This window comes from Euleptes europaea, chromosome 8, assembly GCF_029931775.1.
Source record: "Euleptes europaea isolate rEulEur1 chromosome 8, rEulEur1.hap1, whole genome shotgun sequence".
Lineage (NCBI taxonomy): Eukaryota > Metazoa > Chordata > Lepidosauria > Squamata > Sphaerodactylidae > Euleptes > Euleptes europaea.
Genome location: NC_079319.1, coordinates 16,976,587 through 17,000,053, shown reverse-complemented (window position 1 = coordinate 17,000,053; position 23,467 = coordinate 16,976,587). Strand labels below are relative to the sequence as shown.

Genomic DNA, 23,467 nt, shown 5'->3' with positions numbered 1-23,467 from the left:
TAGCAAGAAATAGTAGCTGAAGAAATCCAGTATGTAAGCTACCTGGTAACACTTATGGCAAAACTGAACCTCAGTTCCCAAGTACGAACACAGTGTCAAATGGGTAGCCGTGCTGGTCTTTAGTAGAAGAACAAGTTCGAGTCCTGTAGCACCTTAAAGACCAACAAGGTTTTCAGGGTACAAGTTTTTGAGCGTCAAAGCACCCTTTCTCAGATATCTGATGAAAGGAGCCCTGACTTTCAAAAGCTTATACCTGAGAAATCCTGTTGGTCTCTAAGGTGCTATTGGACTCAAATCAAACATGCAGAAGATTATTTCCCAACAAGGACGGCCTAATCCAGCATCCTTTGCCAGAATCCCTGCAATCACTAGAAAAGGTCCACCAGAAATGGGTCGGTGGTACACAGTGGTCCAGCTTTACGTGCATTACGCTTTTGTAGCTCTCAACAATAAGCTTTAGATAACATATTGGAGGCTCCTCCCGAGGAGAACCTTACCTCCTACCAAAAGTTTGTCACATTTCCACGCAGAATTTTGTGTTTAGGATTGTTTCTGCAGACGTGACCGGTTGAGATGCAAAACAGACTTAACGGAGCTATCGCAACGGATTACCTTCATCGAAGTCGGCATCGTCCTCCGTATGCTGAGGGAATGGAAAGCAGTTGGTGATCTCGAGCCTGTCGTCCACCACGAGCCCCAGCAGGACACCCTGGACCACTTCATTTCCTTGGCCTTCTTCTTGATAATGTTTGATGATCTTCAGAACCACCTAAAAGATCAGCACTTGATTAGGACAGCCTCACTGAGAATGTAATACTCAGTTCCATCAGTGGGCAATCTTCCCCAGGAGTTAACACTGCAAATCTGGGCAAATATAAATGATTGAAGCAGAGATGGTAAATAATAGGGGAGGAACCATGGCTCAGCGGAACAGCATCTGTTTTAGTAGAAAAGAGCAAAAGTCCAGTAGCACCTTAAAGAAGAAGAGTTGGATTTTATATGCCAACTTTCTCTACCACTCAAGGAAGAATCAAACCAGCTTACAAACACCTTCCCTTCCCCTCCCCATAACAGACACCCGGTGAGGTAGGTGGGGCTGAGAGAGCTCTAAAAGAACTGTGACTAGCCCAAGGTCACCCAGCTGGCTTCAGATGGGGAAAGAGTCCACTGCTCCAAACCACCGCACCACACTGGCTATTCCCCCAAAGCTCACAGAAATTTCACAGACAGCTTCCAATGCAGCTCAAGGGGCTTCTCCTGCTCACAAATATCAACATCTGCTGGCCTCCCTATCCCCCTCCCTGTGGGTACATTAATGTCAAATGAGGGGTAACCCGCTGCATATATTTGGCAACCAGAGCAATGTCTAGGCTCCATCCACATTTTTATACTTTGTAGTTTAAATTTTTTAATCTGGATTTTATTGTTTTAAATTTAGTTTTTTGGCTAATTATATTGTTGATCAAATCATTGCAATTGAATGACGTTACCCGCCCTGAACCGGCTTCGGCTGGGGAGGGAAAGCTATAAATCTTAAAATAAATAAAAATAGAAAATCCTTGCGCATACCTAATGGATCATTCTTTGGATCATGGCCTAAGACTGAAAAGAAATGTGACATGTCAAGCAACCAGCGTTCAGTCCCTGCCAGGGTTAAGAAATCTAGCAAAGGTAATCACAGGCAGAGCTTCCAAAATAATCAAGAGAGCTCAGAGTCAAATTTTCTGCTCAGGCTGAACTAATTGCCAAATGGAAGAGAAGGTTTCATTAAGGAAACTTTATGAAGATTAACCTTCTGCTCAAATACCTTGGTATCCCCTTTGTTAATTTGGATATGCAATTGATATGGCACCCTATTATTGGATGCACCCATGCGTTCCTGGGGAAGCAATGCAGTGATTCCAGACCCTGGCACTGAGTGCTGTAGAGCTACAGGTGCTCATATTCTAGTGAACTAAACGGGTAAACCAGAACACAAAACATTTTTCACCTTTATTTAAAATTTGCCTTCAAGATGCAGTCCCATTTTTAAAGGGAGAGAAGTTAACTATTATGACCCCTCATAACAAAGGAACGCTTTGGGCCAAATTACAGAATGGGCAGACAGAAATGGCAAGATTTAATCCTTATAAGATTAAGGATTAAAGAGACACATAAGATCATCAGAAAAGCCATGCTGGATCAGACCAAGGCCCGTCAAGGCCAGCAGTCTGTTCACACAGCGGCCAACCAGGTGCCTCTAGGAAGCCCACGAACAAGATGACTGCAGCAGCATTGTCCTGCCTGCGTTCCACAGCACCTAATATAATAGGCATGCTCCTCTGATCCTGGAGAGAATAGGATGCATCATGACTAGTATTTGTTTTGATTAGTTATTGCTTGCACAAGGAAACCCAGTACAGATGAGCCAATGTGGCCATTTGGCGTGAGGGAAGCTTCTTCCAGGTTGCGCCAGAGAGGCAGAAATTCACAGAGTTAGCTCAAGCAGACCCGCCTCAGCCCTTCTGCACATCTGGACATTCCTCATCTTGGGCAGAGAGGGAAATGAAGGGGTGACCATCCCCACACACAAAGCCCACGGGAACCTACCACAGCCAGTGTGGTGTAGTGGTTAAGAGCGGTGGTTTGGAGCGGTGGACTCTGATCTGGAGAACTGGGTTTGATTCCCCACTCCTCCACATGAGCAGCAGAGGCTAATCTGGTGAACCGGGTTGGTTTCCCTGCTCCTACACATAAAGCCAGCTGGGTGACCTTGGGCTAGTCACAGCTCTCTCAGCCCCACCTACCTCACAGGGTGTCTGTTGTGGGGAGGGGAAGGGAAGGTGATTGTAAGCCAGTTTGATTCTTTCTTGAGTGGTAGAGAAAGTCGGCATATAAAAACCAACTCTTCTTCTCTCAAGCCAGGCATTTGCCAGTATCCGCACCCAGCTGGCTGGGCCAGTTCTACAGAGCAGAGCCAGGGAAAATCACCCACGACCCCTCTGCTTTGAGCTGGGTGCTTCCCAACTCCATACATCAGTCTCATGAACAGGAAGCAGGAAAAATGGGGGGGGTAGAGAAGGGAATCGCACAGTCAGGGTTAAACCATCCTCTTCTTTACGTTGTTCCTCTTCTCCCTCCCTCCATGAAAGGTTTTATCAGGTCCCCCGCTTCTTAGATAGCAACATGACAGTGGCAAGACATTTCCCACATTGTCGAAGCCTCGCGGCCATCAATCACTTTCACACCTCCTTTTGCAAGTGACTGAGTCTGCAGGAAATAAAGCCATTCCGCTTGTACCTTTATGACACGTGCTATTAATCTTGTGTAAGCAGCAGTGAAACCAGGAACACAGGCAGAAGGACCGGAAGGGATTGTTTTGTAAAAAAAATTAAAAAATTAAAAGGGGCCATGCATCCATGCCATCATGCTCTCTGGCCCATTAGATCACACGGTGACATACACCAGATCTGTACAAACTGAAGGACGGTTAAACTGAAATCAAGTGTTATGGTTTAGATAAGCAAATGTGGAAAAGTGAATTATCTAAATATGAGAAAAATGGGAAGTGCCATAGCACCCATTCCACACCTTAAAAAGGATATTACAGAGCTTGAGAAGGTACACAAAAGAGCAACCAAAATGATTAGGGTCCTATGGGGAGCGGTTAAGACGCTTAGGGGCTGTTTAGCTTGGAAAGAAGGCGGCTGAGGGGAGACATGATAGAGGTCTATAAAATTATGCATGGTTTGGAGAGAGTGGACAGGGAGAAGTTTTTCTCCCTCTCCCATAATACTAGAACAGGGGTCATCTGCTAAAGCTGGAGGGTGAGAGATTCAAAACAGATAAAAGGAAGTATTTTTTCACACAACACATAGTTAAATTGTGGAACTCCCTGCCCCAGGATGTGGTGATGGCTGCCAGCTTGGAGGGCTTTAAGAGGGGAGTGGACATATTCATGGAGGAGAGGGGTATTCATGGCTGTTAGTTAGAATGGATACTGGTCATGCTGCATATCTATTCTCTCTAGTATCAGAGGAGCATGCCTATTATTTTGGATGGGGTGGAACACAGGCAGGATGGTGGTGCTGCTGCACTCGTCTTGTTGTGGCTTCCTAAAGGCACCTGGTTGGCCACTGTGTGAACAGACTGCTGGACTTGATGGGCCTTGGTCTGATCCAGCAGGGTCTTTCATGTTCTTAAGTTTATCTCCATGAAACTGCAGAACGGCTCTTTTATGGAAGCAGGGTTTTTTGGAACAGAGCCCTGGGACTCCAATTGTTTGGTCTGCAGAGAAGGTGGGCACTAAGGTGTGAGGGTCTGTATGCCTTTGCCCCCTGGACTCATAAAAGCAGTCCAGGCCTTTTGCCTTTCCTTGGTTCAGGCGCTGCGTCTGACAGGCCCCAGGTTGGAATGTCTCTTCCCACGTCCACCTCCCTTGCTCTCTCTGACTCCCTCCCGCCAGCTGTGGCCTTGGTGGGTAGATAGCAATAACGAGCTCCCTGAGGTCTTTGATGTTCTTGTACCATGCACAATTATCTCGTAGATTCCCATAACATACGTTTGACATCTGCTTCCCTGTAGGGGTTATAATTCTGTCTTTGTGAAACCGTGAGCACTTGCAACTTTACCAGTGTAAGGCCTATACTAACCTGAAGCTTCCAATAAAGTTCCTTGTTTCTGCATGACCGTCTGAGCAAGTGATTTTATGGAGTTTGCACAGGGAGATTGGGAACCCTCACATAAGGATCATCAACGTTATTGCTTCTTGGCAACAATCAGGAAGATCATAATAAGGAAGAGCTTCCTAATTAATTTAGGTGATTTAGGAAGACACACACATTTTGGGGGGATTCCCTCCCCCCCCCCCGATCTCACAAGGTACAGCAATAGAAAGAGACATTTTTGGGTGGTGGAGAGCAGAATTGTCTTACAAGAGAGAAAAAGATGACAATCTTGGAATTAGTATGTGTCTCTCCTAAGGGCTACTCAAAAACACCTTTGACAGCCTCCATGAAACTAATGCCTTTGTTTTTATTAGTACTCAAAAAGGGCAAGAGTCCAGTAGCACCTTAAAGACTAACAAAAATATTTTCTGGTAGGGTATGAGCTTTCGTGAGCCACAGCTCACTTCTTCAGATACAGCTAGAATGTGAATCCATCGGTCTTTAAATAGAGGAACAGTATGTAAATGTCAATAGCAGGCTTGATTGGATTAGGTGTGATATGCAGAAGAGTCTGATGTCCAGGGGAGAGATGGGTGTGGAGAAATCAGCATTGGTAATGGGCCATGAGTGCTGCTATTAACATTTACATACTGTTCCTCTACTTAAAGACCGATGGATTCACATTCTAGCTGTATCTGAAGAAGTGAGCTGTGGCTCACGAAAGCTCATACCCTACCAGAAAATATTTTTGTTAGTCTTTAAGGTGCTACTGGACTCTTGCCCTTTTTGACTACTGCAAACAGATTAACACGGCTACCCACTGTGAATTATTTTTATTAGTACTGTTACTTTTCTGGCACAGTAGTTAAGGGTAAAGGTAGTCCCCTGTACAAGCACCAGGTCATTACTGACCCATGGGGTGACGTTGCATCCCGACGTTTACTAGGCAGACTTTGTTTACGGGGTGGTTTGCCAGCGCCTTCCCCGTCATCTACACTTTACCCCCAGCAAGCTAGGTACTCATTTTACCGACCTCGCAAGGATGGAAGGCTGAGTCAACCTTGAGCCGGTTATCTGAAGCCGACTTCTGTCGGGATCGAACTCAGGTCATGAGCAGAGCTTTTGACTGCAGTACTGCAGCCTACCACTCTGCGCCATGGGGCTCTATACAGTAGTTAAGCCTGTTCTAATTATCTGTTTTTGCCCTGACCTGGATGGCCCAGGCTAGCCTGATCTTGTCAGATCTCAGAAGCTAAGCAAGGTCAGCCCTGGTTAGTATTTGGATGGGAGACCACCAAGGAATACCAGGATTGCTGTGCAGAGGAAGGCACTGGCAAACACCTCTGTTAGTCTCTTGCCATGAAAACCCCAAAAGGGGTCTCCATAAGTCGGCTGCGACTTGAAGGCACTTTACACACACAATTATCTGTTACTACATAAGCCACCTTGAGCTTTCAGAAAAACGGGACATACATTCTCGAGTTTAGAAAAAAACTAATAAATGCTGGGGGAGGTGGAGAGAAACTGTTTTACAGCGCAACTCTATGCAGAGTTACTCCAATCTAAACCAAATTAAATCATCCTGCTCGGGCTGGAATAACTCTGCCTAGGATTGCATTGTTAACCACCACCACCCCAGGTTAGCGGACAATGCAAATACAGACAACACAGTAAAGCTGGTTTGCACCCCATAGCCGAGGAAGGCAGAAGCCATAATAAAAAGGAACCTACAAATTGCTTTCATGAGAACAGAGGTTTGTCATCCTTTACGCTGCCTTGGGATATCCCACTCTGGAAAGCTGAACCATCCCAAACAATGAACCTTTACACAGTACCTTATACTGGGCAACCAGCTGCATGTGTCAGACCTCAGGACACATCTGGAAACTGGTTGGGGGAAAGACACGAAAGACTAGGAAAAGAGGAACAGTAGGAGCAGATGCAGACACTTTTCTGTCATGGAATGTAAATAACACGTACTATGTATGTATTCTTATAGGACTTGCTTATGCATAGCCTAAATTAGCAATGGCTTGTTGAATTTGCTTAACAACTCTGATCAGGTGTTTTTTTTAAATCCCATTGTTCTAGTGCACTGTTAGCATCCTCCAAACGTTCCTTCGGCAAGTATGACCCAGCTCTGACTCCTTTTCATGATCAGAAGTTTGTCCGCCATTGTAAATGTCACGTAACAGAGCCCTGACAGTAGCAACCAGAACCTGCCCTTCACAGTTTCACTTCAGTGTATCCCTTGTATACTCAGAATACCAGGAAACAGACAATACAGCTGGAGGCCTGGTTTTTCACACACATGCAATGTCTTGCGACGTATGAGCTTCTTAGCGCTGCATTCAAAGAGGACAGGGCTTCTGTGTAAGCTTTCGGTAAGAGGTCTCAACTGGGAGTTCACACCTTTACTTGTTACTCCTACCCAACTGCTACAACTCAGTCGATATGCAACCAACAGGCTTTTCTGCCAAGAAGCTCGGAGTAGCATACATGATTCTCCACTCCTCTATTTTCTTCTCATAATAACCCCATGAGGCAGGTTAGTCTGAGAGAGAATGGCTTGGACGCCAACAAAAACATTAAGTGTCAGAAAGGTTCCCGTCATGGAACACAACTTTTTCGCCTCCCCCCACAACAGCCCCAAACAACATGAAAGAGGAATCAGAGGTTGGCTACAGGTGAGGGAAAATCTGAAAACTGTTTCTTTTGGCCCATGGAAATCCTCTGCCAAATCCAGCTCAATAATCCAGCCAAATTTATCCATTAGTGGACATCTGAACTCAGGTCCCTACAATCTTTGCCTGTTTTCTCCCATACGTTCCTGCTTGGAAATAAAGATCACAGGGAGAGGCCCTCTTGACTGTCCCACTGGCCAAAGAAGCTTGTGCGGGGGGGGGGGGGTACACGAGAGAAGGCCTTTTCAGTGGCAGCCCCATGATTATGGAATAACAGCCTTGCCCCCTCACTCTTGACCCTTAAGAGGCAGTTGAAGACAGTTTAGTTTGCTTAGCATTTGCTTAGTTTTAGTTCTGTCTACTGTTGCTTTTAAATTGTTGGTTTCAATTTGTGGTTTTTGTGTGTTGCCCATGAAGCTGCCTTATGCTGAATCAGACCTCTGGTCCGTCAATGCCAGTATTGTCAACTGCCAGTGGCATTGCTGGATCTATCTGATGCTTTTAGCTGGAGATGCCAGGGATTGAACTTGAGACCTTCTACATGCCAAGAAGGTGCTTTACCACTAAGCCATTTTATTGTGTTCACATTGTAAGCCACCTTGAGTTCATGTAAGGTAGAAAGGAAGCTAATAAAGGGAGCCAGTGTGGTACAGTGGTTAAGAGCAGTGGACTCTAATCTGGTGAACTGGGTTGGTTTCCTCACTCCTACACATGAAGCCAGGCTCAGGCTAGTCACAGTTCTCTTCGAGCTCTCTCAGCTCCACCAACCTCACAAGATGTCTGTTGTGGGGAGAGGAAGGGAAGGCAATTGTATGCCAGTTTAAACTCTTTGAAGGTAGAGAAAATTGGGGTATAAAAATCAACTCTTCTAAAAATTAATAAAATAAATAAATGTTCTAACCATTATACCACTCCAAAATAATGCAAAGCACTCATGCAAGAGGAAAGGTCTAGCCTGGGAAATTTTCCAGGCAGGGCATGTTGTCAAGCTGACCAGGCCTCCCATGTCTGATCATCTCATCAAAAAGCCCGCAAGAAATTAAGACAAGGACAGGGTCCCTCTCTAAACTGCATTGTACTACAAAATGCTGCCAGCAACTATGGAACGTTAAACCTGCCATGTCACTGGGATCTCAGAAAACTGAGCTGCCATTTCCCCATAACCTTCTTTGGTTTGGCAAGTAAGAATCAAGATGTTTATCTGTCAGCAGCATGCTGAAGTGTGTCTTCCGCTGTGCTACTTAGAATGCCAGCTTTCAAGTATTTGTGGGGCTTGTGAGCTTCTTGCTGCCGCCGTCTGTCCATCAAATGAGGGCTCTTTCGACTTCAGCTCCCAGTGACTGCACGTGTGACTATTCCACGACGACAGCCAAGAGCAGCAGCAGCTAACCACTTCATCGTTCAACAAGCCACGCCTTCCACATAGGCTTGACCAGAATTTTTAGAGCTCTTCTGAATTCAGAAGGGGGAAAGCTGCAAAATAGCTTCCCCCATCTACTTAGCTTTTCAGAAGCAAGCTGCAAAATAGCTTCCCCCATCTACTTGGCTTTTCAAAGCCACATCACTTTGTTTGCAGCAGGTTATTTTGCTGCTCAGAATTTTAGCGGCGCTTCGTCCTGAGGTCAGGGCCCCGTTCAAGGGTTTTTTGAAAACTGCAGACAGAAAACATGTTTAAATCATCGTCTGTGCAAGTCCTCACTTAGGCAACTGCTAGCCTTTCAAAAGGTAGACTCGGAACCAAATGATGCTCGGATGAAATATGCCTTGTCCCTTTTGGCTTTCCAGCAGTTGGACTAACAAACCCAGCTTTGCCCTTCACAGTGTTGAAAAGAGGGGTGGCAGTTTTGCTTCTGGAAAACAACGGAGACATGTCACTGGTCAGAGATCCAGACAGCAGCAGTCTCTGCCCAGCAGTGTTCAATAACAGCACAGGGCCCTACATTAATTTCACAGACCTTCCGTACCTCCCTGTACAAACACAACACACAACTAAAAGGTCACATTGAAACCAAACCTAAACAAGATGGCCAGCGAACCTAAATGTCGGGTTGTTTGTGAGAGAAGGAAGACTGACAGACGGCAGAAGAAAAAAAAACAAGAGGAGGAAAGTGGATCTAGACCATGCTGCCCTCCAGAAAACGTCCAGCTGCTTTTAAGTTCTCAACTGCTGTTCAAGAATTACCGAGTTTTGTTTTGTTTTACAAGCTTTACTCAAACAAAATTTCCCTAAGACGCTGCACATAAAAGGTACATTCCCAAAAGGCACAAAGAATGAATTCTAATTTTCTAACTGCTGTTTCTAATGACAGCAGAATAGATCTTAAAAAAAATAAAATCAGATTGAATTGAAAAGCCACCTGATCAAAATATACATTTGATTTTTTTAAGGGTCCATGCTGTTATTGTCATCAACAGTAGATTCGAGACTAAAATGTGTTATCTGTTGCTCTTGGGAACATGCCTTTTTATGTACAGTGCACTGCAAACATGGAAAGGCGAAGTGTGGTTTTTAAGATCATTTAAGAAAAACGCTCAAGATGAAGGCATGGTTCAGACCCCACCACTCGACAGACCCTTATGAGGAGGGGAAGGGAAGGTGATTGTAAGAAGAGTTGGTTTTTATATGCCGACTTACTGTACCTTTTAAGGAGAATCAAACTGGCTTACAATCTCCTTCCCTTCCCCTCCACACAACAGACACCCTGTGAGGTAGGTGGGACTGAGAGAATTCGGAGAGAACTGTGACTAGCCCAAGGTCACCCAGCTGGCTTCATATGTAGGAGTGGGGAATCAAGCCCGGTTCTCCAGATTAGAGGCCGCCGCTCTTAACCACTACACCACACTGGCTCTCAGCCGGTTTGATCCTCCTTTTGGTAGAGAAAATCGGGGTATAAAAATCAACTCTTCTTGTTCTTCGTTTTATATCGTACTAGATTAGAATTTATGGTTTTAATTATGTGTTTTAATCTTGTGTTTGTTTGTTTATTGTACGCTGTTAGCTGCCCTGAGCCCAGCTTTGCCAGGAAAGGGCGGGGTATACCGGTAAATCAACTCAAATTAAAATAAATCTTCAGAAGCGCACAAGCTCTACTTTCAACCCCTGAAAACACTATCTAGCCATCCCTTGCCACTTCACAGTGGTGACAAGATTAAGATGTCACTATACAGCTGCCCAAATATCAGAGGCACTTCAGGGTTCTGATCTTCTAACTTCAGATTTAATTGGCATCAGCTTCTAGCGAGCATAACACAAGCTGCTTGCGCCCCGTAATGCCTTTTCCCCTCCTACAGAAAGCAGAATGTATCTGGTGGCACTGAGAGGTTTAGCTACCCGGAAGAGCCCCTTTTGCCTCTTCCAAGAAACTACATCACTACCAAACACCACTGTGCTTTGTGAACCTAAGTGGAAACACACATTGTTCATTATGCTAGTGAGTAACAGTCGACAAACTGGCACCAAGAGACCGTAATCCATCAGCCTCCACGGCTGTGCATACATAATGACATTGCGAGAGTCCTGTCCGATGAAAAAAGTAATGAGAAGTCCAACCGTTAAACCACAGCGGCATACAGAAGAGGGCGCTTGCCAATTCGCTTTCCAAACAGGAAGAGCGATTGTCAAGCGGAATTTCATCTACAAGTCTTGAAGCACAACACGGAGGCCAGATGCTAACTGTTCAACGGGGCGCGGGTTTAATGGACACCAAATGGTACCAGATGTTGCTCTTTTAAGCTCCTTGCAGCTGTGTTTATCAGTGACATAACCTTTGAGGGGATGCAAGGGGCTCCTTGGCGTTCAGCGTTGCACTCACGTGTATGCAACTGGTGACGCAAAGGCTCACCCCATGGATTAAAGTGGGCAAGCCCAGCCAAGCTGGACAGATTTCTTAGCAATATGTTGCTTCTCCTTAAATGTAATGAGATCCCGCGTGTTATAAGAGCATGAAAATGTTATTTTGACATACATTTATTGTGGTCCTGTGAACCCTTTGACCTTGACCTGGATAACCCAAGCTAGCCTGATCTCGTCAGATCTCAGAAGCTAAGCAGGGTCAATCCTGGCAGGTATTTGGATAGGAGACCTCTAAGGAATACCAAGGTTGTGACATGGAGGCAGGCAATGGCAAACCACCTCTGGACATCTCTTGCCTTGAAAACCCCACTAGGGGTTGCCATAAGTAAGGTGTGACTTGACGGGTGGGGGGGGGGGAAGAGATCCCTTCAGAGTAGCTCAGAGAGCTAACCTAAGCAGATGTGTGTGTGTAAAGTGCCGTCAAGTTGTATCCAAGGGAAAAGATGAACAGAGCTGGTATGCCATTGCCTGCCTTGGACTTCCTTGGTGGTCCAAGTACTAACCAGGGCCAACCTTGCCTAGCTTCCGAGATCTGACAAGATCAGGCCAGCCTGGACTATCCAGGCCAGGGCCACTCAGAAGCAAATCCCATTTTATTCAGTGGAGCTTACTCAAAGGAAAGCGTTCCTAAGACTGCAGCCTTAAAGTGCAATTCTATGCAGAGTTACTCCAGATGAAGCTCGTACATTTCAACTCTGAATATGATTGCGTTCTTGGACCCTTATTTTTGGTACTTTTTTATAAGGATCTCTGTGGTTTGATTTCAAAGCAGGTGGGAGGTGTGCTGGTGGGTTTTATTTTGGGGGTTTTGCTAGGTTATTAGGTTGCTTATTTTCTCTTCTGTGATTCAGTCCCCCTTCGTAGTTTCCTTTTATATTTTATGACAGCATTGCGACACTTTGCTATTTTCTTTTATCATTCTTACTTGAACAATTCAGAAAAGGCTGTTAAAAAAAAGACAGGGCAACAACAGCCCAGAATTCAGAGGATGCTCTTATTCAAGAAGTTGGACTAAGCATTCTGAAGGGCAAAAGGTGACAATGTTTTACCAAAGTACTTTTGGGGCAGAATACAAAAACACAGTGAGCTTTGAAAAATTGGCAGCAATCCCTCTTCAAGCTAAAGCAATCAGAGCCAGTGGTGTGTGTTGAGGAAGGAAGGGGTATTAGTAAGAACAGCTAATTAGCACACCAGGATTAGAATCAAAGGAAATTCCTCAGTGCCCCTCCTCCAAGGTCTTTTGAAAAAAAATAAGTTGAGAGTAAGAGCTCTGAAATGAACAAGTACTGTAACTCAATGGAGGGGGGGGGGGAGAGTGTTGGATTCAGTGCAGCATTTCCAGTAGCAGAAGGACTTCCACCCGGGAAACGTGACTTCCGCAGCTCTCCCAGCCCACAGCATACTGAAATCCTGTTCCTGGGGGGTCTGCCCCAAAACCAGGACTTTGATGGCTGCCGCAGCAGCTACAAATGCCATACCCCACAAGCAGAAGTCCTCGTGGAATTATTTAGGACTCTCTAAATATTGCCAGCATAGTGTAGTGGTTAAGCGGTTGGACTAGGACCAGGGAAACCCAGATTTGAATCCCCACTCTGACATGAAAACTTGCCGGGTGACCTTGGGCCAGTCACACACCTCTCAGCCTCGACCCTGGCAAGTATTTGGATGGGAGACCTCCAAGGAATACCAGGGGCATGGCACGGAAGCAGGCAACGGCAAACCACCTCTGAACATCTCTTGCCTTGAAAACCCTACAAGGTTGCCATAGAATTCACTATGTGATTATTCATCGACACGCTCACCTTACCCTCATTCACCTGCAACTCACAGTGCTTAATACAGCACAAAAGATATCCCATCAGTTGGGTCTGCACAGCATTAAACAACTTGCAAGCAAAAATTACTGTGGAAAGGCATGACTAAGGACCGCTATGACTAAGGAAGGCAATGGCAAACCACCTCTGAACGTCTCTTGCCTTGAAAACCCTATGGGGTCGCCATAAGTCTAAACATTAGGAAGAATTTTCTAACAGTTAGAGCGGTTCCTCAGTGGAACAGGCTTCCTCGGGAGGTGGTGAGCACTCCTTCCCTGGAGGTTTTTAAGAAGAGGCTGGATGGCCACCTGTCAGCAGTGCTGATTCTATGACCTTAGGCAGATGATGAGAGGGAGGTAATCTGGGCCGTCCTCTGGGCATGGAGTAGGGGTCACTGGGGGTGTGCGGGAGAGGTAGTTTGGAAATTCCTGCATTGTGCAGGGGGTTGGACTAGATGACCCTGGTGGTCCCTTCCAACTTCATGATTCTAAGTCAGCTGTGGCTTAACTGCACTTTACACACACACCTCACAGGGCCATCATGATAATAGAATAGGGAAAGGATGCCATTCTCAGAGGGAGGGCTGGATAAAAGTATACTAGTAGAAAAGGGCAAGAGTCCAGTAGCACCTTAAAGACTAACAAAAATATTTTCTGGTAGGGTATGAGCTTTCATGAGCCACAGCTCACTTCTTCAGCTACAGCTAGAATGTGAATCCATCTGTTTTTAAGTAGAGGAGAGTGAATTCAGACAAGCATTAGTATGTAAATGTTAACAGTATGTAAATGTGAATAGCAGGCGTGATGGGATTAGGTGCGGTATGCAGAAGAGTCTGTGATGTCCAGGGGAGAGATGGGTGTGGAGAAATCAGCATTGGTAATGAGCCATGAATGCAAGGTCTTTATTCATGGCTTGCATTCATGGCTCATTGTGTGTGTGTTAAGTGCCGTCAAGTCGCTTCTGACTCATGGCGACCCTATGAATGAAAGTCCTCCAAAATGTCCTATCTTTGACAGCCTTGCTCAGAGCTTGCAAATTGAAGGCTGTGGCTTCCTTTATTGAGTCCATCCATCTCTTGTTGGGTCTTCCTCTTTTCCTGCTGCCCTCAACTTTTCCTATCATGACGGTCTTTTCCAGCGACTCTTGTCGTCTCATGACGTGACCAAAATACGACAGCCTCAGTTTAGTCATTTTAGCTTCTAGGGTCAGTTCAGGCTTGATTTGATCTATAACCCACTGTTTTGTTTTTTTGGCAGTCCACGGACTCCTTAACATGGCTCATGACCAATGCTGATTTCTCCACACCCATCTCTCCCCTGGACATCACAGACTCTTCTGCATACCACACCTAATCCCATCACGCCTGCTATTCACATTGACACACTGTTAACATTTACAGACTAATGCTTGCCTGAATGCACTCTACTAAAGACAGATGGAGTCATATTCTAGCTGTATCTGAAGACGTGAGCTGTGGCTCACGAAAGCTCATCCCCTGCCAGAAAATATCTCTCAGAAAATATCTCTCCCCTGAAGCTCATCCCCTGCCAGAAAATATCTCTCCCCTGGACATCACAGACTCTTCTGCATACCGCACCTAATCCCATCACACCTGCTATTCACATTTACATACTGTTAACATTTACATACTAATGCTTGTCTGAATTCACTACTGCAAACAGACTAACACGGCTACCCACTGAGAAAATATTTTTGTTAGTCTTTAAGGTGCTACTGGACTCTGGCCCTTTTCCACCACTGCAGACAGACTAACACGGCCACCCACTGTGAAAAGTATACTAGACAGTCACAGGCCTCCCATAGAGGCAGACCCTCTTAGCTACCTGTTGCATCACGTTTCTTCAAGCTGTGCCCCGTACACAAGAGAAAAGTATACAAAATACTAAGCGAGCCTCATTCCTCCCCACATACACCTGGGAACCACCACGGCCAGCCAGCCTCCCTCCATTTTTTTCTCTATGCGCCCCCGCCGCCGATGGAGCTCGGCCTCGCCCACTTGCCCCTTCCCCACAACCCCCCTTCCCCAGCCCCGAAGCTCACCAGCCCGTCAATCTGGACTTGCTTCACGGCGGAATCGCCAGGGGCTGCTTTGGCTTTCGCTTTACTAGCGGCTGCGGCAGAGGCGCCGGTGGCGGCTGCTTCCTTGCGAGACGCCATGTCTGAGGGAAAGAGCACACACCGCCCGGGCAGGAAAGAGGAAGGCGCCGGAGAAGTGGTCCGCGACGCCCACTTCCGGGCGGAAACGCAGTCCCCGCGAGAAGGTTCCGCCAAGCGACGCTCCTTGTTGCGCACGCGCAAAAGGACAGGCCGGTCGAAGGCTGCCGGCCGTGGAATTCAAAGCGCGTGCGCGAACGTGTTTATTCGTCCTTCCCATGCTCACCCCCTGGCATTCGAAAAGGTGGGGTCTTTGACCCTATTTTGCACATTTACTTGCCAGTCCTACCAATGAAGAGGATTGAGTATGACCCTATTACGCACATTTACTTGTCAGTCCTACCAAGGAAGAGGATTGAGTATGACCCTATTTTGCACATCTGCTTGCCAGTCCTACCAATGAAGAGGATTGAGTATGACCCTATTTTGCACATCTTCTTGCCAGTCCTACCAATGAAGAGGATTGAGTATGACCCTATTACGCACATCTACTTGCCAGTCCTACCAATGAAGAGGATTGAGTATGACCCTATTTTGCACATTTACTTGTCAGTCCTACCAATGAAGAGGATTGAGTATGACCCTATTACGCACATCTACTTGCCAGTCCTACCAATGAAGAGGATTGGGTATGACCCTATTTTGCACATTTACTTGTCAGTCCTACCAATGAAGAGGATTGAGTATGACCCTATTACGCACATCTGCTTGCCAGTCCTACCAATGAAGAGGATTGAGTATGACCCTATTACGCACATCTGCTTGCCAGTCCTACCAATGAAGAGGATTGAGTATGACCCTATTTTGCACATTTACTTGTCAGTCCTACCAATGAAGAGGATTGAGTATGACCCTATTACGCACATCTGCTTGCCAGTCCTACCAATGAAGAGGATTGAGTATGACCCTATTTTGCACATCTGCTTGCCAGTCCTACCAATGAAGAGGATTGAGTATGACCCTATTACGCACATCTACTTGCCAGTCCTACCAATGAAGAGGATTGGGTATGACCCTATTTTGCACATTTACTTGTCAGTCCTACCAATGAAGAGGATTGAGTATGACCCTATTACGCACATCTGCTTGCCAGTCCTACCAATGAAGAGGATTGAGTATGACCCTATTACGCACATCTGCTTGCCAGTCCTACCAATGAAGAGGATTGAGTATGACCCTATTTTGCACATTTACTTGTCAGTCCTACCAATGAAGAGGATTGAGTATGACCCTATTACGCACATCTACTTGCCAGTCCTACCAATGAAGAGGATTGAGTATGACCCTATTGAGTATGACCCTATTACACACATTTACTTGTCAGTCCTACCAATAAGAGGATTGAGTATGACCCTATTTTGCACATCTACTTGCCAGTCCTACCAATGAAGAGGATTGAGTATGACCCTATTACACACATTTACTTGTCAGTCCTACCAATGAAGAGGATTGAGGATTGAGTATGACCCTATTTTGCACATCTGCTTGCCAGTCCTACCAATGAAGAGGATTGAGTATGACCCTATTATGCACATCTGTTTGCCAGTCCTACCAATGAAGAGGATTGGGTATGACCCTATTTTGCACATCTTCTTGCCAGTCCTACCAATGAAGAGGATTGAGTATGACCCTATTTTGCACATCTGCTTGCCAGTCCTACCAATGAAGAGGATTGAGTATGACCCTATTATGCACATCTACTTGTCAGTCCTACCAATGAAGAGGATTTACTTCTCAGCAAACAGGAATTAGGAGATAGCCGCAGTAAATCAAAAGGAGAATACAGAATTTGTGGGAGAATGGGAGGCATGGACAATGCAGGAAATTCACAACTACAGCCCCAGTGACCCTTACACCATGCCCAGAAGATGGCCAAGGTGCCCTCATAACTATCAGTAACATTTTCTTTTAATTATTATTATTTATTTTTATGGGAGATACAGAAAAGAAAAGAGAAGAGACAAATGGGGGAAAAAATACCAAGACCACGGTTACACAGCCCGGATAACCTACAAGAACCAATGAACTCTGACCGTGAAAGCCTTTGACAATATTATAAATGGGGGAAATGTTTACATTTCACTTTGTGTCTCACGAAAGCTCAAACCCTGCCAGAAAATATTTTTGTTAGTCTTTTTTTATATAATTTTTTTATATTTTTAATTGAATCACATACAATTTCAATATTATCATCTTCAACATTTCATAAAGTAAAACAATTTCAATCTAATCAGCCTAACCTATATTAACTTTTCTTGACTTCCCCTCTCCCCTCCTCTATCAATTTAATATCTATATAATCCCTCTGTATTTTTCCCCTAATTCATTATAATACAGTGTATCATTTCCATAAATTACATATCATTCTATATACTTTAATTAGCGAGTACTTCATCCTTTCTACTTGAATCAATTGAATGAGATTAAATCATAACCTTTAACCTTTCCCATATTGAATTCATTTTCGCAATATGTTATCCATGCCTCCCATTCTCTCGCATATCCTTCATTGTCTCTTTGATTTACTAAAGCAGTCAGTTTAGCCATTTCTGCTAGTTCAAACATTTTATTTATCCAGACCTTTTTTGTCTGGTATCTCAGACGTTTTCCATTTAGCTGCATAGACCAATCTTGCAGCAGCGGTGTGTGTGTGTTAAGTGCCGTCAAGTCGCTTCCGACTCATGACGACCCTATGAATGAAAGTGCTCCAAAATGTCCTATCTTGGACAGCCTTGCTCAGATCCTGCAAATTGAGGGCTGTGGCTTCCTTTATTGAGTCAGTCAGTCCATCTCTTGTTGGGTCTTCCTCTTTTCTTGCTGCCCTCAACTTTTCCTAGCATGACGGTCTTTTCCAGTGACTCTTGTTGTCTCATGACGTGACCAAAATACGACAGCCTCAGTTTAGTCATTTTAGCTTCTAGGGTCAGTTCAGGCTTGGTTTGATCTAGAACCCACTGATTTGTTTTTTTGTCCGTCCACGGAACCCGTGACGCTCTCCTCCAACACATTTCAAAGGAATCTATTTTCTTCCTATCCGCTTTCTTCACTGTCCAGCTTTCACACCCATACATAGTAATAGGGAATACGATGGCATGAATTAATCTAGTCTTGGTGGCCTGAGTCACATCTTTACACTTCAGAATATTTTCTAGCTCCTTCATGGCTGCCCTTCCCAGTCTCAATCCCCTTCTAATTTCTTGGCTGCAGTCTCCCTTTGGGTTGATGGTGGAGCAGCGGTGGCATATATCAAGACAGTTCTTTGGCGTTTTCGTTAGTCTTTAAGGTGCTACCGGACTCAATATGTTATCCATGCCTCCCATTCTCTCCCATATCCTTCCTTGTCTCTTTGATTTACTAAAGCAGGCAGTTTAGCCATTTCTGCTAGTTCAAACATTTTATTTATCCAGTCCTTTTTGGTCTGGCATCTCAGACGTTTTCCATTTAGTTGCACAGACCAGTCTTGTGGCATATATCAAGAAAGTTCTTTGGCGTTTTTGTTAGTCTTTAAGGTGCTACTGGACTCAATATGTTATCCATGCCTCCCATTCTCTCGCATATCCTTCATTGTCTCTTTGATTGACTAAAGCAGTCAGTTTAGCCATTTCTGCTAGTTCAAACATTTTATTTATCCAGTCCTTTTTGGTCTGGCATCTCAGACGTTTTCCATTTAGCTGCACAGACCAGTCTTGTGGCATATATCAAGAAAGCTCTTTGGCGTTTTTGTTAGTCTTTAAGGTGCTACTGGACTCTTGCCCTTCCCTACTTATTGAGGCTGCGCGAAAGCGCCCTGCAGACCTAGCAATGCTTTCAGAGCGGGGAAGGAGGGAGGGGTCGATTGAGGCGGCTTCACTGCGCGTGCGCGGAGCCCCTTCCGGCGTCCCTGCGGCCCTCCCGGGTGCGTGGAGGTGGTGCAAGCGAGAAGCATGAAGATCAAGCGGCAGAAGCACGCCAAGAAGCACGTGGGCTTCTACAAGCACAGCTTCGGCTTCCGGGAGCCCTTCCAGGTGCTGCTGGACGGGACCTTCTGCCAAGCGGCGCTGCGCAACAAGATCCAGATCCGGGAGCAGCTGCCCGGGTACCTGGCCGGCGCCGCGCAGCTCTGCACCACCCGGTAAGGGGGTGGGAACTAGGGAGGGGGGGCTGGTGCGTGCATGCATGCATGCACCATGCATGCATGCCTCTTTGGCCGCTTACGCACGGGAGGTTTCGCCTTGGATTTGCTGCTTTCTCGAGGCACGTTTTCCCCATCCAAATCCTTAAAACTCAAAAACCATGCACCACGCATGCATGCACCATGAGTCACCATGCATGCATGCCTCTTTGGCCGCTTACGCACGGGAGGTTTCGCCTTGGATTTGCTGCTTTCTCGAGGCACGTTTTCCCCACCCAAATCCTTAAAACTCAAAAAAAAAAAAAGAAAAAAGAAAAAAAAGCCCCCGTGGAGAGTTTTGAGAATTCAGTTGGGGGAATATAATTCACAGTGGGTAACCGTGTTAGTCTGTCTGCAGTAGTAGAAAAGGGCACGAGTCCAGTTGCACCTTTAAAGACTCACAAAAATATTTTCTGGCAGGGTGTGAGCTTTCGTGAGCCACAGCTCACTTCTTCAGATAACAGGTATTATCACTTCTTCAGGTATCTGAAGAGGTGGGGGGAAATAATCTACTTGGTTGAACATGACAATGCGAAAGTCTCTTGCACTTTCACCCAGCCCAAATAATGCACTTTCAATCCACTTTCAGTGCACCTTAACAATCGTTTGCAAATGGATTTTGCCCGTTCACACAGTAAAATCCACCTTCAAAGTGGACTGAGAGTGCATTATTTAGGCAGTGCGAAAGTGCCCTGCATACCTGTATACAGGTATCTGAAGAAGTGAGCTGTGGCTCATGAAAGCTCATACCCTGCCAGAAAATATTTTTGTTAGTCTTTAAGGTGCTACTGGACTCTTGCTCTTTTCTACTAGTTGGGGGAAATGTGCATCTATAGAGCGGCAAATCCAAGGCAAAACCTTCCAATGCACAAATGGCCTTTAACTTTTCTCGTGATGGATAGTGCCATCAAGTCACAGCTGACTTATGCAACCCAGGGTGGGGCTGTGGCTCAGTGGTAGAGCATCTGCTTGGCATGCAGGAGGTGTGTGTGTGTTAAGTGCCGTTAAGTCGCTTCCGACTCATGGCGACCCTATTGGCATGCAGAAGGACCCAAGTTCAATCCCCAGCATCTCCCGTTAAAAGGACTAGGCAGGTAGGTGATGTGAAAGACCTCTGCCTGAGATCCTGGAGAGCCGCTGCCAGTCTGAGTAGACAACATTTGACTTTGATGGACTAAGGGTCTGATTCAATAGAAGGCGGCTTCTGTAAGGTTTTCAAGGCAAGAGTTTAGTCTGGAGAAGAGGAGGTTGTGGGGTGGGAGGAGAGACATGATTGCTCTCTTTAAGTATTTGAAGGGATGTCAGAGGAGGGCAGGGAGCGTTTCCTGTTGGCAGCAGAGGACAGGACTCGCAATAATGGGTTGAAATTGCAGGCAGAAAAATACCAACTACCAGCTCTTAAATGGGAGTTGCTCCCTAATTCTATGTACTGGTGGTGGGGGAGGGGTGTTAAATGAAGAGTGTTGGGAAAGAGGATTGGAACCTGCAGGTGTGCTCCACGAATGGAGGTGCTTTCCACTGATGCAAGATGGCCTTCCAGCAGCTGAAGAACCTCTTGGTTTAGCGGAAGTTTATCTGCCCCCTGAGGAAAGTGTTGCTGTTAGTAGAACGAACCTATGAAATCCCACTCTTAACAGAATAATTGAGGATTGGAGCCCATATGGACAGATGCCACCAAACTCTTGATTTAATGGGAATCAAGAAAACAAACATAGGTATGAATAGCATAGGGGAAATGGGTATTTAAGATTAATTCCGTGGCTACAAAGCCAGTAGGGTTTGGGAATCTGGATCTTAAGCATGGTGTGGCATCTAGAGAGAGGTTGCCTGTCCTCTCATAACTGGCGAAAAATGGAATGCTTGTCTCTTGTCTTGGGTGGCTTGATTGGGGCCTGGCTGTGTTGGCAGAAAGGCAGGGTGTATACGTACTATAAGTAAACTGGGGGCAAAAAGGTGGCAAATATAGAGTTTTAATTCAGATACGGTCAGGCTTATTTCTTTAGTGCCCTGACCTGGATGGCCCAGGCTACCCTGATCAGATCTCAGAAGCTAAGCCAGGTTGGTCCTGGTTAGTCCTCGGATGGGAGACCACCAAAGAAGTCCAGGGTCACTGCACAGAGGCAGGCAACAGCAGTCCAACTCTGGTTGTCTCTCACCTTGAACCCATGAAGCTGCCTTATACTGAATCAGACCCTTGGTCCACTGAAGTCAGTATTGTCTACTCAGACCAGCAGTGGCTCTCCAGGATCTCAGGTGAAAGGTCTTTCACATCACTTGCTTGCCTGGTCCCTTTAACTGGAGATGCCGGGGATTGAACCTGGGACCATCTGCATGCCAAGCAGATGCTCTACCGTTGAGCCACGGCCCCTCCCCAAAAACCCTGCAGGGTAACCACAAGTCAGTTGTGACTTGACAGCATTTTTCTCCAGCATTTCTTCAGAATGAAGGACCTCTGTATGTGTTTGACAGGTCTGACTGTGCATCGCTTCTTATTCCGTTTTTACTCCAGGTGCGTTCTCAAAGAATTGGAGTCCTTAGGAAAGGAATTGTATGGTGCCAAGCTAATTGCCCAGAGATGCCAGGTGCGCCACTGCTCTCACTTCAAAGAGCCAGTGAACGGTTCAGCGTGCCTGTTGTCCATGGTTGAGGGTGGCAACCCACACCATTACTTCGTTGCTACACAGGTAAGACCCTGTCCCTTGAGCTTCTGTGAACAAAGTCACTAACCTTTTGCTTAGCGGCTTGGAAGGACCAGTTGCTGATGGAATTGGGATAGGTGGTGTCAGCTTTTCCCATAACCCAATAAGTGGGATGTTGTACACAGGTAGAGCCAGCGTTGTGTAGTAGTTAAGAGCATGTAGTGTCATGGTGTAGTGGTTAAGAGCATGTAGTGAAGTTTACAGAGTGACCTTGGATTACACGCACTCCCTCTCCCAGTCTCACAAAGTTGTGGTGATAAAGTGATATGGGGTGCCCATTTTATATATAAAACAGGTTACATAAATAATAACTTCTGCTTCCTGGAGGAAGGGTGAGATTAAAAATAAACAAAGGCTGTATTCCTAAGGAGACCACTTTACTCAGCAAGACTCAAAAGCACAAATGTTTTTTAACCAGGCTGTTATGACATAGAAGAAGAAGAGTTGGTTTTTATATGCTGACTTTCTCTACCACTTGAGGAAGAATCAAATCCGCTTATAATCACCTTCCCCTCCCCACAACAGACACCCTGTGAGGTAGGTGGGGCTGAAAGAGTGTGACTAGCCCAAGGTCACCCAGCTGGCTTCGTGTGTAGGAGTGGGGAAACAACTCCATTTGACCAGATTAGCCTCCGCCGCTCATGTGTAGGAGTGGGGAATCAAATCCGGTTCTCCAGATCAGAGTCCACTGCTCCAAAACACCACTCTTAACCACTACACCACGCTGGCTCTAGGAACAAAAATAGTTTTTTCTGCCCCTTAATAGTATTTTTTAATAGTGTGATCAACAAAACCTGGGCAGTTTTGTGTATCTATTTGTTTACTTGCTGTTGATAGGACCAGGTTCTGGGAACCAAGGTGAAGAAAAGGGCCGGCATTCCTCTTCTCTTCATCATCCAAAACACCATGGTGCTGGACAAACCTTCTGCCAAATCTCTGGCATCGGCGCAAGCAATGCAGACCAATCAACTGATCCCAGAGCATCAGAAACAGAGCATTGTAGAACTCAAAGAAGAGCAAGGCCTGGGGAAGGCCTCAGAGCCCCGGAAAAGGAAACGGAAAAGAGCCGGTGGCCCCAACCCTCTCAGTTGTCTGAAGAAAAAGAAGAAAACACAAGAGACCCCGCAGCCTTCAGCACCGAAGAAGAGGAATCGGAAACGCAGCAAAAGGAAGTTGGGAACTCCAGCTGATGCTGTGCCGTCAGGATAACAGTTTTCATCCAAGCGTTCATAATTTTGCAAACGTGGTGTCGTGACAGTAGGTTGGACCCAGTAGGTTAGATCCAGAGTACCAGGAGAACTTTCCTGCATCCCTGCCCTACTGCATCCCACCCCCCAGATGTGATCCGAGGGTTTGTAGGTGGGAGGGAAGACTAGGTGAAAATCCTACATACTGGTGGAAAATTAGCATTGTATCCAATTCGTATTCTTCTTTTAAAGTGATATA

The 23,467-nt window shown here is 45.8% G+C and overlaps 2 protein-coding genes across 2 annotated transcripts in view; one reads left to right on the top strand and one right to left on the bottom strand.

The window, feature by feature from the left end:
• Positions 1 to 15,175, bottom strand: part of EIF3H (eukaryotic translation initiation factor 3 subunit H) — a 67,131-nt gene extending 51,956 nt beyond the window's left edge. The window contains exons 1-2 of the mRNA XM_056854192.1: positions 15,059 to 15,175; positions 613 to 769 (exon numbers count right to left, since the gene is read on the bottom strand). Of these exons, the coding sequence (XP_056710170.1) occupies positions 613 to 769; positions 15,059 to 15,175 (274 nt within the window). The remainder of the gene's footprint in view (positions 1 to 612; positions 770 to 15,058) is intronic.
• Positions 15,176 to 19,095: 3,920 nt separating this feature from the next.
• On the top strand, positions 19,096 to 23,230 carry UTP23 (UTP23 small subunit processome component). Its single transcript, XM_056854689.1, has 3 exons — positions 19,096 to 19,283; positions 21,832 to 22,006; positions 22,859 to 23,230. Exons 1-3 carry the CDS (start codon positions 19,096 to 19,098, stop codon positions 23,228 to 23,230), a joined length of 735 nt encoding a protein of 244 aa, XP_056710667.1.
• The last annotated feature ends 237 nt before the right edge of the window (positions 23,231 to 23,467 follow it).

Bases quoted from the DNA above. Each gene is read 5' to 3' on its own strand.
- UTP23 (XM_056854689.1), top strand. From the start codon at position 19,096: ATGAAGATCAAGCGGCAGAAGCACGCCAAGAAGCACGTGGGCTTCTAC. The intron at 19,284-21,831 runs GTAAGGGGGTGG...TTTTTACTCCAG, and splicing joins GCGCAGCTCTGCACCACCCG to GTGCGTTCTCAAAGAATTGG. The intron at 22,007-22,858 runs GTAAGACCCTGT...TGCTGTTGATAG, and splicing joins ATTACTTCGTTGCTACACAG to GACCAGGTTCTGGGAACCAA.